This window comes from Salvia splendens, chromosome 16 (assembly GCF_004379255.2).
Source record: "Salvia splendens isolate huo1 chromosome 16, SspV2, whole genome shotgun sequence".
In the NCBI taxonomy this organism is placed as follows: domain Eukaryota; kingdom Viridiplantae; phylum Streptophyta; class Magnoliopsida; order Lamiales; family Lamiaceae; genus Salvia; species Salvia splendens.
Window position 1 is genome coordinate 23,903,310 of NC_056047.1, and position 15,853 is coordinate 23,919,162.

General features: G+C 35.4%; 2 protein-coding genes and 1 long non-coding RNA gene across 12 annotated transcripts; 2 read left to right on the plus strand and 1 right to left on the minus strand.

The window, feature by feature from the left end:
• Positions 1-290: 290 nt before the first annotated feature.
• Positions 291-3,023, minus strand: LOC121770657 (protein BASIC PENTACYSTEINE6-like). Of its 5 annotated transcripts, none has more exons than XM_042167418.1 (5): positions 2,871-3,023; positions 2,638-2,736; positions 2,092-2,313; positions 1,779-1,829; positions 291-1,403 (listed from the first exon to the last, which is right to left on the minus strand). In XM_042167418.1, the coding sequence occupies exons 4-5, from the start codon at positions 1,782-1,784 to the stop codon at positions 489-491; spliced, it is 921 nt and encodes a 306-aa protein (XP_042023352.1). In that variant the 5' UTR covers positions 1,785-1,829; positions 2,092-2,313; positions 2,638-2,736; positions 2,871-3,023; the 3' UTR covers positions 291-488. The 5 variants fall into 5 exon arrangements, with proteins under 5 accessions (XP_042023352.1, XP_042023353.1, XP_042023350.1 ...); XM_042167419.1 differs by having other exon boundaries at positions 2,638-2,718; positions 2,871-3,022; XM_042167416.1 differs by lacking the exon at positions 2,092-2,313.
• Positions 3,024-5,478: 2,455 nt separating this feature from the next.
• Positions 5,479-8,389, plus strand: LOC121772415 (protein BASIC PENTACYSTEINE6-like). 6 transcript variants are annotated; one of them, XM_042169519.1, is made up of 5 exons: positions 5,479-5,902; positions 5,968-6,043; positions 6,410-6,644; positions 6,910-6,960; positions 7,320-8,389. In XM_042169519.1, exons 4-5 carry the CDS (start codon positions 6,958-6,960, stop codon positions 8,232-8,234), a joined length of 918 nt encoding a protein of 305 aa, XP_042025453.1. In that variant the 5' UTR covers positions 5,479-5,902; positions 5,968-6,043; positions 6,410-6,644; positions 6,910-6,957; the 3' UTR covers positions 8,235-8,389. The 6 variants fall into 6 exon arrangements, with proteins under 6 accessions (XP_042025453.1, XP_042025449.1, XP_042025454.1 ...); XM_042169515.1 differs by having other exon boundaries at positions 5,479-5,824; positions 5,903-6,043; XM_042169520.1 differs by having other exon boundaries at positions 5,479-5,824.
• Positions 8,390-13,176: 4,787 nt separating this feature from the next.
• LOC121770978 lies at positions 13,177-15,186 on the plus strand. Its single transcript, XR_006043896.1, has 2 exons — positions 13,177-13,241; positions 14,988-15,186. It is a non-coding gene; the product is annotated as an uncharacterized LOC121770978 (long non-coding RNA).
• Positions 15,187-15,853: the final 667 nt, after the last annotated feature.

Sequence of the window (15,853 nt, forward strand, 5' to 3'; positions counted from 1 at the left end):
CGGGACCCTTGGCGGGCCGGTTCCGGTTCATGGGAATGATGAACCGTGAACCGCCGGTTCATGAACCGGAACCGGCGGTTTCCGACCCGTGTGCATGCCTAGTCGTCATCCATCATGATAAATAGCTAAAATTGCGATCAACACTACGATTAACTGATCTAAACACATGATACCGAATTACCAAAATGTTTAAGAAGATTGAGTCTTTAAAAATACAATGTTCAACATATTATAAGTGTGTCTGTATCCAATCAACTATGAACTCAATTTGATTTAAAAAGTACATTTAATTTTGAATCATCATAAACAATCAAATATTTCGATTTAATAAGCAGTATACAACAGTTTGTAAATTAGACTACGAATGGTTCTGACTCAATCAGATTTTCAAGAATTGTATACAATCAAGGCAATTGCAATGGATATTAGCAGTTATAAAGAGAATAAAAACCTAGGGGGTGGATTACAACAATAGAGCATAGCATCATCTACTTAAGAGTGCTGTAACGGTTCGTGCCATGCTTCGCCCAGTGGTCTTTGAGATCGAGGGGAGAGGAGAAGTCGTACCCCTCTCCAGCGAGTCGATTGAGCAGCTTGTTGAACGCACTCCCGCTCATCTTTCTCCCCCCAACTCTGGAGTAGCGTTTGTTCGCTACCTGAGGCAGTGGATACATTGAGATCGTGGTTGTACAGCACGCGGATTGCCAGCCGCCGTTCCCCCATCTGTAGCACGGCTGTGGCGAGCTTGTGCATGAGCAAACAGGGACTGGCATGGCTGATTCATCGAAATTGATTTGGTTTAAACCCAGTTTATCCTTCCAGGAGACTTGCTTATCTAGGTACTCCTCGTCACTGTCCAAACCCTGCTCGTTACTCCAACCATTGTACGCATCAGAATTTACCTCCTCTTTTACCACTGCTTCAGCAGTTCTTTTGCCTGCTCTCGGAGGCTTGGCTGATTTTGTCGCTTTTCCTTCTTTGTCTTTCGTCTGCCTCCCTCTCCGAGGCTTGGGGGTTTCGGCAGTCTCTGCAACAACAATTTCATTGCCTCGTAAGTTTCCTTTAGGACTATATCCAGCAACTTCAGAAACACACATTTGCTGTTGTTGCTGGTACTGGATGATATGTTTGCCCCCACTTGCATGCTCACTTCCATATGAATCAGGGATATCGGTGTTGTCGTTCATTGAGCTCTCTCGATATCGAAGAGAAGCAATCGCTTCATCCCGTTCTTGTATGGCAGCATTTCTTTCAGCAATTGCAGCATCCCTCTGTAACATTGCCATATCACGCTCTTGAAAAGCCCTCTTCCTCTCCTCCAATGCCATGTTCTTTTCTCGGATGGCAGCATCTCTGTCGGCCGTAATGGCCATAAAGGTTTTTATTGTCAAGTGATTGTGGTCCTTCAGTAAAGCATGAAGTCAGTAAAAATAGCATCTGATGAAGATGAGTGGTCAAAACATACATTCACAGTATACCTATTTTCTTTTCATAGTTTACTACTCTCCTATTCCCCTAGCTACTAACCATCCTCGGATGCGTGGAAAGAGATGAAGATGAATAATGACAATATATTACTATTAACTTATGGCCAACATTCTACATTTGGAAACTTTTTAATGGGTGGAAAAGAGTCATATCTTACATTATTTTACCCTACTCTTAACCAGTTGATATTTTCAGACAGGTATGCATATAGAATATACTAATGTCTACAAGTCTACCACAATTGAGAATTAACACAGGCACCAAATGATTGTAAACAGCAATATTCATACCATCATTAACAGTAGTATTAGTCTAGAAGTCCATCCTCGAAGTGTCTTTTCCTGCAAGAGGCAAATAACATCATTCAGAAAACAAAGCTCAGCAAATGCAAAATAAACTATCAGCAGCTGATTTTTCTGCTGTTTGCATCAGGGCGTCTAATTAAACTTATACAACTCTATAATCCTAGCTACCAAAAAGCACTCAGTCACAACACCTACTAGTCGTAGATGACATCAATTTAGTCTACAAGAGGAATGGTGAATTTGTTAATATTGATTACCAAATTCAAGGAAAGAAAGTGGGAAAGGAAATTTCACATACATTGCTCTCCTGATGGCTGATCAAGTTGAGAGTAGACAAATGGGAAGTTCCTATCGAAACTTTCAAATTTATCTGCCTCTATTGTGCCAATTAACAAGATAATGGAAATGGATAGGTAGAAAAATTAGGCGATCACTTAGGCAAAATGCCTGCAAAGAAGTGATTTTCGAAGCCATGATGCTTGATCGGGAAATCTTGGTCAAGAAGCTTCTACAGTTCTACCTGCCAAATGCCACTGACTTAACTTCATTCTAACAGCTCATGATTTCAAATACAACCTCCCTCAAACACATAACACAATGCGACATCCATTGAAAAGAAAATCGAGGAAAATTAACACTTAGTTAAGTAGAATAGATGGAGGATTCGAGCAGTTCATATCTATTCGAACGAACACATTAGAACAAAGAAAAAAAACAAATGCAGCTTCTTTTTCACGAGACGGAGTTAATTGGGTTGAGTTTGTAGCTCGAAGTAAAGCATCAAGTTAACAATTCCCCATTTAGAGAATAAGAAAGCAGTAAAACAGCACAAAAAAATGATTACCTACTAAAACGCTGGAGTATGAATTCCCAAAGTAAATTCAATTGTCGATCTTCACATTTACCGACCAACATCAATTGACCGCTGTAGACAAATTGGCAGCTGTAAAACGACGATCAGAAGGTTGAAATGCTCAAGATCGGAAACAAGGAAACTCATTTCAAATAAATTAAACGATTATCGAGGATCGAGCTAGTAGATCGGGGAAAGAAGAACAAGTGACTTTCAACACAAACCAGAGAGGGGCTTCCGGCGATGAAGAGCTTCAGCTTCCTTAAATTGGGAATTCGGACCTGCGAAATGGCGTCGTTTTAGGATGAAACGACGTCATTTATTGGTCTACTCGGGTTCGGGTACCGCTTTCGGATCCCACATGTTTTGACGGAACTGCTCTGTCCTTTGCCTTCTTGGCTAGTCAACTAAATTTCAATTTTGCATCACTTGCCCCTTCTCTATCTTTTATTTCCATTCAATCCTTCATGTATTAATATTTTAATATCAGTTTTCAATTCAGTCAATTTGGAAAATTTGAAACGTGTTTTGAAACATTTATATTAATGATCGGATTAATGACAGCGACTACACTTATTTTTCGTGAAAGTAATACTCTCTTTGTCCCACAATAATTTTCACTCTTGATGTGGGTACGGGTTTTAAGAAATGTAAAGAAAAGTTGGTTGAAAAGTTAATAAAATGTGAGACTCACTTTTTTATATTAATTTTATAATAAAATGAGAGTGAAGTGAATTAGTGGAATGTGAGAATTACTTACAATAAAGTGGCACAATTATTATTGGACGGACCGAAATGAAAAATAGTGACATAATTATGGGACGGAGGGAATAGTATTTACTAGCTATGTGAAAAATAAATAATTTTGTGAGTTTTCAGATTATTAGAATAATTATAAGTGTGTAATATGCATCGAATGAAATGTTAGACTTAAATTTTACAATAATAATTTTAAAATATAAAATTATCAAAAAGCCATGCATTTCTTAGATTGTTGGAACTTGGGGTATAAAGTATATGATCACCTAAAGTTTTGGTGTGCTCGCTCATCTCCAGAGTTGAGGCACTACGGATTTGGGGATTCATGCCCCCTTAATATGTAATAAACCTTAATGAATGCAAGCTTACGTTTAGTTATATAACAATATTTCGACAATGTTGGTCATTATTTTAGTGTCAACCTCTTGTAGGATTTTATTGATATGCATTCGAATTAAATATGTCTTGGCTTATGAACATTTGTTGTCAGTAAACTTTAATTCATTTATCGTAGATAGATTTGGTTAAACAGAAGATTCTTTAGTGAATTTGCAGGATATCTCTATCAAGTATAACCTCAAAACATATTTGGGTGTAGTTAATTAATAAATTAATGATCAACTAATCCAACAAGGACTCGTTTGATGATATGAAAACACCAAGGACTTTGGTGTACCTTAGGGCTAATAGAGGTGTAAACAATAATCGCTTTCTATGTGTCATATATGAGTCTCGCAAAATTCGAGTCGATCTTGTGGCCTGGTGTATTTTCCTCCCAAAAAAATACTTATTTCATTTTTAAGAGATTGTCGTCTTGTGGTGTATTTTCCTCTACTCAAATCTATTATGGTTCCTTCTAGTGCACACCATAATTCAAGTTGGCAATAGTTTTGGGGGTGGGTGAGTGGTGGTGGAGAACAAGAGTTCTGTTCCTAGCTTGCCCTAAAGAGTCTTCCCATATAAACCTAGAAATTTAACATCATATCACGCACTGTGGTTCTGAAAATACCATAGATCATAACTACCTCTCTATAGAGTAGGTTGCCTACATGCTTCGCATCATTATGTTTTTTTACATGGTATGAATTGAGTCATTTCATTTGGAAACCTTTGACGACCTCAAAAATGCTATAATTATTTTTTTAAATCTTTTCTAAAAAACAATAAAAAAAAAGGGAGAAAAGAAAAAGGACGGGAGCAGGGTTAGCAGACCACTGAGTTAATCTCAGCGGCCCGCTGAGGCGAGTCAGACGCGCTTTCATTATTTCATTTATTCTACTACTTTCAAACCCTAGCACCCACTCCCCCCTCTTTATATTTTGTTTTCTCCACATTATTCACACAACCACACTTCATATTCACATCAGTCTTTCAACTAACACTAGGTACGTTCTTCTTGTAATTTCTGAGTATTGATCTTGAATTCTTTCATTGAATAACTTTGTTGTTGGTATATATTTTGGTAGTGTGGATTGGAGTTTGATGGGGGATAATATACTCATGGTAAATTGTTGGTGAATTTGTGAGGTGGAGTTATTGAAATTTATTAATTGTTGGGTGTGTTTGGATATGCTTAATTTCTTGTAGATGAATTTTGAATACTCCCTTGGCTTAATTGTTTATACGATGTATTTCATGTTCATAGCATTGTGAGACTATTTTAACTTCCATGACTTGTGTATATCTAAACTTAATTGTGTTGCATGATCTTGGTCTATTATTTTTTTAAAATTCTTGCAAATCATTAGAGGATAAAGATCATGATGAGGGGGATGATTTTCGAATCAATGTAGATTAGTTAGTCTTGTATGTTTAGTTTGTTTTACAGACGTTTAATTATTTTTACTACATTAGTCCAGCTCGACCCTTGGTTCAATCGGTCCAACTAGTTAAATCGATAACTTTCTTAGTTCACTCACCGATCCGATATTTAAAATATTGACTAACACTATTTTAACTATTTTTCTACGAATTTGTCTTTTATTTTATGATATTAAATGAGCAAAGCCCGGGGGTTAAAATACTACTAATACATAAACAATTGAATGGAAAAAAAAGATAGTGAAGGGGCAAATGGTGCAAAATGAAGTTTATCTTGACTAGCAAAGAAGGCAAAGGACAGAAGTGCGCAGTTCCGGCGATATCAGAAAACGGATACGGTTCAACTCCGACCCGTACGACCATTAAATGACGTCGTTTCATCCTAATAACCACTAAAACGACCCCACTTAGCAGCTCCGAATTCCCAATTCAAAAAGGAAAGAGCATCTTTTATTCTCTCGCCTGCAAACACGCACACTCAGCTCTCTTCTCTCCGGCGAAGAGAGGGGAGAGAGTGAAAGTAAGATTTCGAGAGAGAGAGAGAGAGAGCGTGAGCTTAAGGAAGCTGAAGCTCTTCATCGCCGGTAGCCTCTCTCCGGTTTGTGTTGAAATTCAGTTGTGCTTCTTTCCCCGATCTACTAGCTCGATTCTCGATAATCGTTTAATTTATTGCCAGGTTTTGAATTGAGTTTCCTTGTTTCCGATCTTGAGCATTCCAACCTTCTGATCTTCGTTTTACAGCTCGCAATTTGGTCGGTAATTGTGAAGATCGAAAATTGAATTTACTTTGGGAATTCATACACCGGCGATTTAGTTGGTAATCATTTTTTTGTGCTGTTTTACTGCTTTCTTATTCTCTAAATGGGGAATTGTTAACTTGATGCTTTACTTCGAGCTACAAAGTCAACCCAATTAACTCCGTCTGCATTAGCAGCTATTATGAACTGTGTTTTTTTTATTTTCTATGCTGACTTTACTGTGTTTGTTTCGAATAGATATGAACTGCTCGAATCCTCCATCCATTCTACTTAATTAAGTGTTAATTTGCCTCGATTTTCTTTCCAAACGAGGCGCGTCTTGCTGTACAATTTCAATGGATGTCGCATTGTGTTATGTGTTTGAGGGAGGTTGTATTTGAAATCATGAGCTGTTACAATGAAGTTAAGTCAGTGGCATTTGGCAGGTAGAACTGTAGAAGCTTCTTGGCCAAGATTTCCCGATCAAGCATCATGGCTTCGAAAATCACTTCTTTGCAGGCATCTTCCTTTTGTGCCTGCCTAAGTGATTGGCTAATTTTTCTACCTATCCGTTTCCATTATCTTGTTAATTGGCACAATAGAGGCGTTTAAAATTTGAAAGTTTTGATATGAACTTTCCATTTGTCTACTCACAACTTGATCGACCATCAGGAGAACAATGTATGTGAAATTTTCTTTCTCCCTTTCTTTCCTTGAATTTGGTAATCAATATTAACAAAATCACCATTCCTCTTGAAGACTGAATTGATGTTATCTAAGACTAGTAGGTGTTGTGATTGAGTGCTTTTTGGCGGCTATGATTATATAGTTGTATAAATTTAATTAGGTACTTTAGTAGTTTTTGTTAGTACGCACTGATGCAAACAGCAGAAAAATCAGCTGCTGATAGCTTTGTTTTCTGAATGATGTTATTTGCCTCTTGCAGGAAAAGACACTTAGAGGATGGACTTCTAAACTAGTTCTACTGTTAAAGATGGTATGAATATTGCAGTTTCAATCATTCGGTGCCTCTGTTAATTTCTCAATTGTGGTAGACTTGTAGACAGTAGTATATTACGTGCATTCCTGAAAATTTCAACTGGTTAACTGTAGGGTAAAATAGTGTAAGATATGATAAAAAAAAGTTTCCAAATGTAGAATGCGGCCATAGACCTTTTATGCAGAATATCATATTTTCTTGAGAATAGACTAATTAGTTGATGTATTTTCTGCACAAGTTAATAGCATCTTCATCTCTTTCATGCATTACGAAAACAGGTATACTGTGAATGAATGTATGTCTAACCTCTCATCTTCATCAGATACTATTTTTACTGACTTCATGCTTTAATGAAGGACCACAATCACTTGACGATAAAAACCTTTATGGCCATCACGGCCGACAGAGATGCTGCCATCCGAGAAAAGAACATGGCATTGGAGGAGAGGAAGAGGGCTTTTCAAGAGCGTGATATGGCAATGTTACAGAGGGATGCTGCAATTGCTGAAAGAAACGCTGCCATACAAGAACGGGATGAAGCGATTGCTTCTCTTCGATATCGAGAGAGCTCAATGAACGACAACACAGATATCCCTGATTCATATGGAAGTGAGCTTGCAAGTGGGGGAAAACATATCATCCAGTACCAGCAACAACAGCAAATGCGTGTTTCTGAAGCTGCTGGATATAGTCCTAAAGGAAACTTACGAGGCAATGAAATTGTTATTGCAGAGACTGCCGAAACCCCCAAGCCTCGGAGAGGGAGGCAGACGAAAGACAAAGAAGGAAAAGCGACAAAATCAGCCAAGCCTCCGAGAGCAGGCAAAAGAACTGCTGAAGCAGTGGTAAAAGAGGAGGTAAATTCTGATGCGTACAATGGTTGGAGTAACGAGCAGGGTTTGGACAGTGAGGAGGAGTACCTAGATAAGCAAGTCTCGTGGAAGGATAATCTGGGTTTAAACCAAATCAATTTCGATGAATCAGCCATGCCAGTCCCTGTTTGCTCGTGCACAGGCGCACCACAGCCATGCTACAGATGGGGGAACGGCGGCTGGCAATCCGCGTGCTGTACAACTACGATCTCAATGTATCCGCTGCCTCAGGTAGCGAACAAACGCTACTCCAGAGTTGGGGGGAGAAAGATGAGTGGGAGTGCGTTCAACAAGCTGCTCAATCGACTCGCTGGAGAGGGGTATGACTTCTCCTCTCCCCTCGATCTCAAAGACCACTGGGCGAAGCATGGCACGAACCGTTACAGCACTCTTAAGTAGATGATGCTATGCTCTGTTGTTGTATTCCATCCCCTAGATTTTTATTCTCTCTTTATAAATGCCATTGTAATTGCGTTGATTGGATTCGTAATCTAATATACAATCTGTTATATACTGCTTATTGGATCGAAATATGGCATTGCTTTAAAATTAAATGGACTTTTTTTTCTTGTCTATCAGTAGCATTTGAAGCCGTTAATCAATTGAGTTCATAGTTGGTTGAATACACACGCACACACATATGGTTTAATAACAATTTTCTTAATTTTCACATTAAAAATGAATATATGAAATATATTGGTGACGGAGAGAGCATTAGAATACAATCATTCAAATTATATCAAACTATTATTTTATGAACAAAATATATCATTTTTGCTAAAATATCGTTGTATGCTGAATTTATATCATTCTAAAACTATCATTTTTATATAAACAAAAATAACATTTTATTGATTATAAACATCATTTTATACATTCAGAAAGAATATCATATTATTGAGTACAAACATCATTTTATACGTGCCGAAAGAAATACTACTATCATTTAATTGATTACAAATACTCTCTCTACATTCTTACTTTTTACTACTTTTGGTAATGAACCACATATTTTACTAACTCATTTCACTCACATTTTATTATAAAATTAATACTCCCTTCGTCCATAAAAAATAGTCTCGTTTTGCCATTTTGGGATGTCTACAAAAAATAGTTCCATTTCTATAAATGGAAAGTCTCTATCTCATACTTTACCCATTTTTTCTCATCTCTCTTACTTTATGAACTTTTTCTCTTCTCTTATTTTATCAAATTTCTCATTAAAACTCGCGCCGTCAACAAATGTGACTATTTTTTGTGCAAGGAGGGAGTATATAAAAGTAGGACCTATATTCCATTAACTTTTTCTACTACATTTCTTAAAACTCGTGTCAAGTCAAATAGTGTCAATTAATAAGGGACGAATTGAGTATTATTTTTATATGGTTATCACCCTAAATATGGGTTATAATGTGATCACACCTCTACAATATGCAAAAGTAGCCATTCTTGATATTAGTGGAACTGGAATGTTGATCAGGCCAACCTACTAACTTGAACTTTGAAGTCATTTGTATTCGGGTTGTGAGCCATGGAGTTAAAACTTTATTGAGTTAGAAATTTTAAATTCTAATCCTAGATGTTCAGAATTTGGGCTAGCTCACTGGACTAATCAGGCTACAACTAAAATTAAAATTAATCTATATATTATTTTATTTTTTTAAGATTTTACTTCATTCGTCCACAAAAAATAGGGCACTTTGTGAATAACACGAGTTTTAATGTATAGTAATTGGTAAAGTAAGAGGGAATGGAAAAAAAGTAAAAGAGAAGTAGTGCTAGTGAAATGTGGGGTCCATATTATTAGTAAGAGAAAAAGGAAAAAAGTAAGAGAGAAGTAGTGTTAGTGGAATGTGTGGTCCATATTATTTGAATGTGCCCTATTTTTCATGGACAACCAAAAATGGCAAATGTTCTATATTTTTCATTGACGGAGGGAGTATTTATCTATCTATACATATATAAAAAGAGAGTTTTAGTTGATATTTTCACAAATGCCATTTTAAATAAAAAAAATGTAAAACTTAATTAAAACTATGTTTGAAAATGAAATTGTACATCTTTCATAGCGGCTGTTTCATACATATATATAAATGCAGCTCGCCCGCGGGGGCGTAGCGCAGTTGGCAACGGAAGGGCAGATCTTGCTGCAATGAGCCTAGATTGTCGTGTAGTTGGTTTCATCTCTCAGGCACAAGTGTGAGGCCTTGGGAGATGGGCTTCTGACATTCAGTGGGTTAAGGGAGAAGTTAAGGGTTCTCCGTTAACGGGCTACTGCGTATCCTGATTTAACCCCTCACATGATGTCGAACCGGAGTGTATGGGCCGCCAAGGCGACGGAATCGCTTTTTTTTTCTGCAATAAATGCAACTCACACTTTTAAGGAAATTAAAAACATTAATTCCTATAATTGTTGCCGATTAAAGTTTCAGTTTCATATATTAATGTGATTCACGGTTCAAGAAATGAAAATTGGATCTATAATGGCAGCCAAGAGTACATTGTCCCACCAAATTCCTCTAGATCTATTTTCAATTATTTTTAATTATAGTCAATTACACATGAAAGTTGAAAAACGTATTCGTTCCATTAATTTTCATATCTTCTTTTCCTATATATTATCCCACTTACTGAATCATCTTACACATCAAACAATTCCCCTCTCATAGCAAAAAATATTAACAAAAAAAAATATTACCCGTGGTTCTACTTGCCGAGCACTTGCCTTAATTCGTTGATGCAGTGACGGAACTAGTAATTTAAAAAAGTCGAGACTAAAATTAAATGATACTATATTATTTATGAGATAGACTAGCCTTTATCCAGACACATACTATAAGATTATCAATTAAAAAATTCAAAGTAAATATTAGTGAGTTTTTATATTAATATGAATAAATATGAATTATAAGGATATGTGCGTTATATGGCTAACTCACCCTTAAATTGATAACTACAACTAAATACCCAACAAAATTATTTTAATCATAGTGTCTAAATTTGCTATTTCATATTTTCGTTCACATATCCACATCAAGATCTCTTTGTAGATAAAACAAAGATTTTACAAGATATATTCAATCACCCAAGTATATACTCGGAATATACCTTTCAATTTTTTCTCAACCGTTGAATTTAATTACAAAAATCAAATATTCATATGACAAAAACTAATTTCCCATGAAAATCATTAACATAAACCCTAAATTGGTGGCAGGACTTATATAGTAATTCAAAACCTTCGTTTACGATATTCTAAACCTTCTATACACAAGCAAATAACGGAAGAAACGAATTCTCCTATATAAGGGAAAAAAATATTGAGACAAAAACGAAAGTCCAAACCCTAAATATATATATGAAAACTTTGTGAAGGGAGTATTTCCTTTTGAGTTAATTATTTTGTTCACTGGTGGACACACATGTGATTAGGGAGGGGCTTAAGCCCTTCCCCGATTAATTTTTTTTATAATTTTAGTTATATAACATTATGGTTTTGTTGGTATTTTGTGTAAAATGAAGTGCAAAAGCCCCTATCAAAATAATAAATTATAGGAAAATTATTATCTCATACAAAATTTAGAATATATAGCCCCTACTATAATAATTTTCTGTGTCCGCCCTTGATTTTGTTATTTAATTTATGTAGTGAGTTGGGCTTTCACGGCCCTGTTTGGGTTTTCTTGATGGTTCTTTCCCAAATGTATAGGTTACGTTGAACCAACGCATGGGGCTAGGTCTTTTTGGTTTCTTATAAATATAGGGAAACATCATCAATAGTTGACATAGAAATATAATAATAAAATTGATATTTCTCCAAAAATTATCGCTAAACCCTAGTTCATGCCTACTTTGTTAATTCTTCTTCTCACAAAGCTAGACAAACACTTCTACAACCTCCTGGAGCTAGCACTCCTCCTAACTCCCTCGTCGGCCATCACGCTGCAGTCACCGCCTCCCTTCTCAAGCATCCCACAGGGCGTGCGGAGGAGTGCTCGTGAGCAGTGGCTGCAGCGTGATGGCCACCAAGGGCGTGAGGAAGTGTGCTAGGTGCATGAGTGAGAAGCTCCAATTAAATGGGATCGAGAGATTGAGGAGTTTGTGGAAGTGTTGGCTTTCATTGAAATATTTGTTGGTTTTTGATTTCTTGTTACTCCATTTAAATAGTACTCTCTCCGTCCCATAAGAATATGCATTTTTTTTCCTTTTTAGTCCGTCCCACAAGAATATGCACTTTCTAATTTTAGAAACTCTTTTATCCCTAATGAGTTGGGACTCATTCCCCACTAACAATACTTTATTTACTTTTTCTTTCTATCGCTCTCTTAATTTACTAATTTTGCATTAAAACCCGTGTAGAAAGTGTATATTCTTTGGGGACGGAGGGAATATCTTTTTCAGTTGTTATTGTTATCAGACCCTATAATCTGTAACTACTGAACTGCAGTTGGTCAATAAAAATTGTGTTCCAGTGAATTAAATATAAGACATGTCTTTTGATATTAATGACATGCATAATACAATGCCTTCATCATTTCACAATTTTTTTTACTTAAATCAAAACATTGGAATTTTAATTTATGCATATATATGACTATTGACAAAGATGTCATTAGTAGAGAACACTTAAAAGACCACGGATGTTGTGAAAGTTTATTATGGATAATAGATGTTACGTAACATCCCAAATTATAGGGCTCGATGAAAGGTTTGGATATGTGATGAGGAATAGTAGTTAAGTTAAACCGTAAGGTATAAATTTGATACGAAATGCCGATTAGTCAATTTTCGGCAATTTCTTTTGTCCGTGTAAAATCATAAATCGAAGCTAAGGGTAATAATTTTATAAATTACAAATTATGGCCTAGAATAATTGTAGATAATGTGAGGAATTGTTTTGGACCATTTGAAGGTAATTAAAAATTTTATCTCCGATTATTTCATTTTTTAGGGAAAACGATCGGCGAAACGTTTGGAGTTATAGACGGAGATAATTTTACATTAAACTAGAATATAAATGCTAAATGATGGTATATATAAATAATTAATATGATATCTTATGATATGGAAATAAATTAGCACAAGAAATGAAATTAAGTTAACTAAGTAAATAACTATAAATTAAAAGAAAATTCTAGAAGATTGCCACCTATTATTATCAAATAAAGCTTGACTTCTTCCTCATTGGGAAAAGAGGAAAGAAACAGCAGCCATGGGAGAAGAGAGATCCGTGAGTTCTCATGGCACTTCTAAGTTCGATTTTTCGTTGAAATATCGATCCAATCGCGTAAACGTTAAGAAATCAAGCGAAAGAGCCTATAGTGTGTTTTGGACACAAAAGAAATGGACCTAGAAGATAGCGAAGGGTAGGAAGATGAAATAGGCTTATATTCATAAGCCTGCGAGGTAGCGTATCCTCTCTATGGTTTTTGATTCCTTTGGTTGAGATGATGTGTGCTATAATGTGATTATATGTGAGATGTTAATTAAATAATGTGCTTAAATATGCTTATGATTTAATATGTGGATTATTATGATACTTATTCATTTTAATATGAATGATCTGCGGAAAAATGGTACAAATATGAGTAAAAGACATTGGATATGATATGCAATGAAATGTAATAAATTATGAAGATCTGAATAATGTGAAATATGTCTGAATAGATTATGAAAAGATATCTGAATGTATATGAAAAAGAATTTATCTGATAAGTAGAGCCTGAATAAAATGAAACAAGAGAATAGTATGTAAAGGTTATAAAAACATATACTAAAAGTTTAGAATGTCTGTGAATTCGATAAGAATGGTTATCTGAAGTGATATTTGGAAATAGAATAAATGTGAAAAAGATATTTGAAAGAATAATATGAAAAAAAAAACGTCCCATTTGCTTGGTCATATGTGTTGGGTACAATTGGCATGCCATAGGACAGCAGCGCTGCATTATCTGTGATGACTCGTCTTCTGGATAACCGAAGCGAGGATCGTCTGTTATCTGATGGGCCCCTTATCTAATCTGTCTGATCTGCACCCTAATGGGTGGTTGATTATCTGTCTGCACCCTCATAGGTGGTCTGATTATCTGTCTGCACCCTATGGGTGGTCTGTGCGGAGTCCTCTCGAGGACAAAATCCGCGTCTGCATCTGATTCTGTTTCTGATCTGGTCCGTGTACCCTGCCTGAAACCAAGCAGATATTGGGGCTATATGATAAGATAAAATAAAATAATATCTGATGATTTCTGAAGAAATGATATGTAATCTGTAATCTGTGATATGTGATAATATAAGATAAAATAATATCTGATGATTTCTGAATAAATGATCTATAATCGGTAATCTGTAATCTGCGATATATGATAAATAAGATAAAATAATATCTGATGATTTCTGAATAAATGATCTGTAATCTGTAATATGTGATATATGATAAGATAAGGAAAAAAATAATAATATCTGATGACTTGTGAATAAAGGATCTGTAATCTGTGATATGTGATTTGTGAAATATGATGTATGATATGATTGTTGATCGGTCCTCACGGAGGAAATGATATTTTATGTTGAACGGTCCCCGCTCGGGGTAATTAACACGGAAGAATAGTATATGAAAATAAATGGTAAAAGGAGAAAAATGTGATACGAAATGATATATGATGATATGTGAAATCTAGAGAAACCAAAGCTATAAGATACAATGAAAACGTTGTATTATAGAAATAAATATATGAATATGTTATCAAGAGACCGTAAGAGAAATATAACGAGAATGATATGACGAATATATATGGGTATCTGAACAGGTATGCTTTGGTGTGAAAATTATGAGGATTTGGAATATATATATATATATATATTGTAATAATAAGTCAAGATGATAAGGAAATGACATTAAAAATGAAATCTCTGAAGAGACATGAGTAAGAATGTATGGAAAAGTTGTATGACAATAATACAAATAAGTTTGATATAATGAGTTTGTAAGTAATTTTGGAAATCTGCGATATTGAAATGAAAACAAGCAAAAGATTAAAAAGAAAATAATGTAGTTATTATAGCTACTATTGTCTTAGCTGAGAGGGTTGGATTCTGTAGTTTGGATATTGCTACTAGGCTTTCGAGCTCACTCCCCATCTTTCTCCCCTGCAGGTTAGAGTCGACATTATGTCAGTGGTGTTGCGCAGCTTTGCATCTTTGGCGAGTCACTGGTGGTCAACTTGGATTAGTAGACGTGGCATGTTGTGTAATAGTTTAATCTTTAACCTTCCGCTGGATAAATGTTACGTTTTCAAATGTAATAGAATTTAATTGTGCTTTTAAGCTAAAAAGAAAAGGAAAAATTTCAGCACGGGTTTTTGATACTGAAACGTGACATCACTTGTTTGGTGGGTTACCAACCGGGTAAGGGGTGTTACATGTTACTTTGCCGTTTAAAAAGATATACTCCCTCTATCCATTATTTAAAGAACTATTTTGGATTGTCCGCGATTTATTGAATCATTCAAGAATCATTTTGGGTTGTCCACGATTATAGAATCATTTGAGTCAAAAGGGCTCTTTAAATAGTGGACGAAAGGAGTAATCCTTATGCAGGTAACGTCTTTTTCATTTTACGTACATATTATGTATTCCAAATAAGTAGACTAAATAAGATCTTACCTTGTACTCCCTCCGTTCCAAGGAATGGACTAAATAAGATCTTAACTTAGTACTTCATTCGTCCAAAGGAAGATGACTCATTCTTTGGGCGACTCGGAATTTTATAAATATTTATTTTGTGTTTTAGGTGGAGAGAATAGAGTAAGATAGAATGAATAAAATAAAGATAAATGAGTTTTTATTTTTAGTAATGAATCTTTTTAAGTGGTACAAACTAAAAAGAAAAGTGAGTAATTTTCTATGGGACTCGTGAGGGAGTGATTCTTTATAAAAATAACTAGTGTCTCACCCGTGCTATGCATGTCACATTGTATTTTCTTACAAAATGTATATAACATTAAATTATTATGCATCAT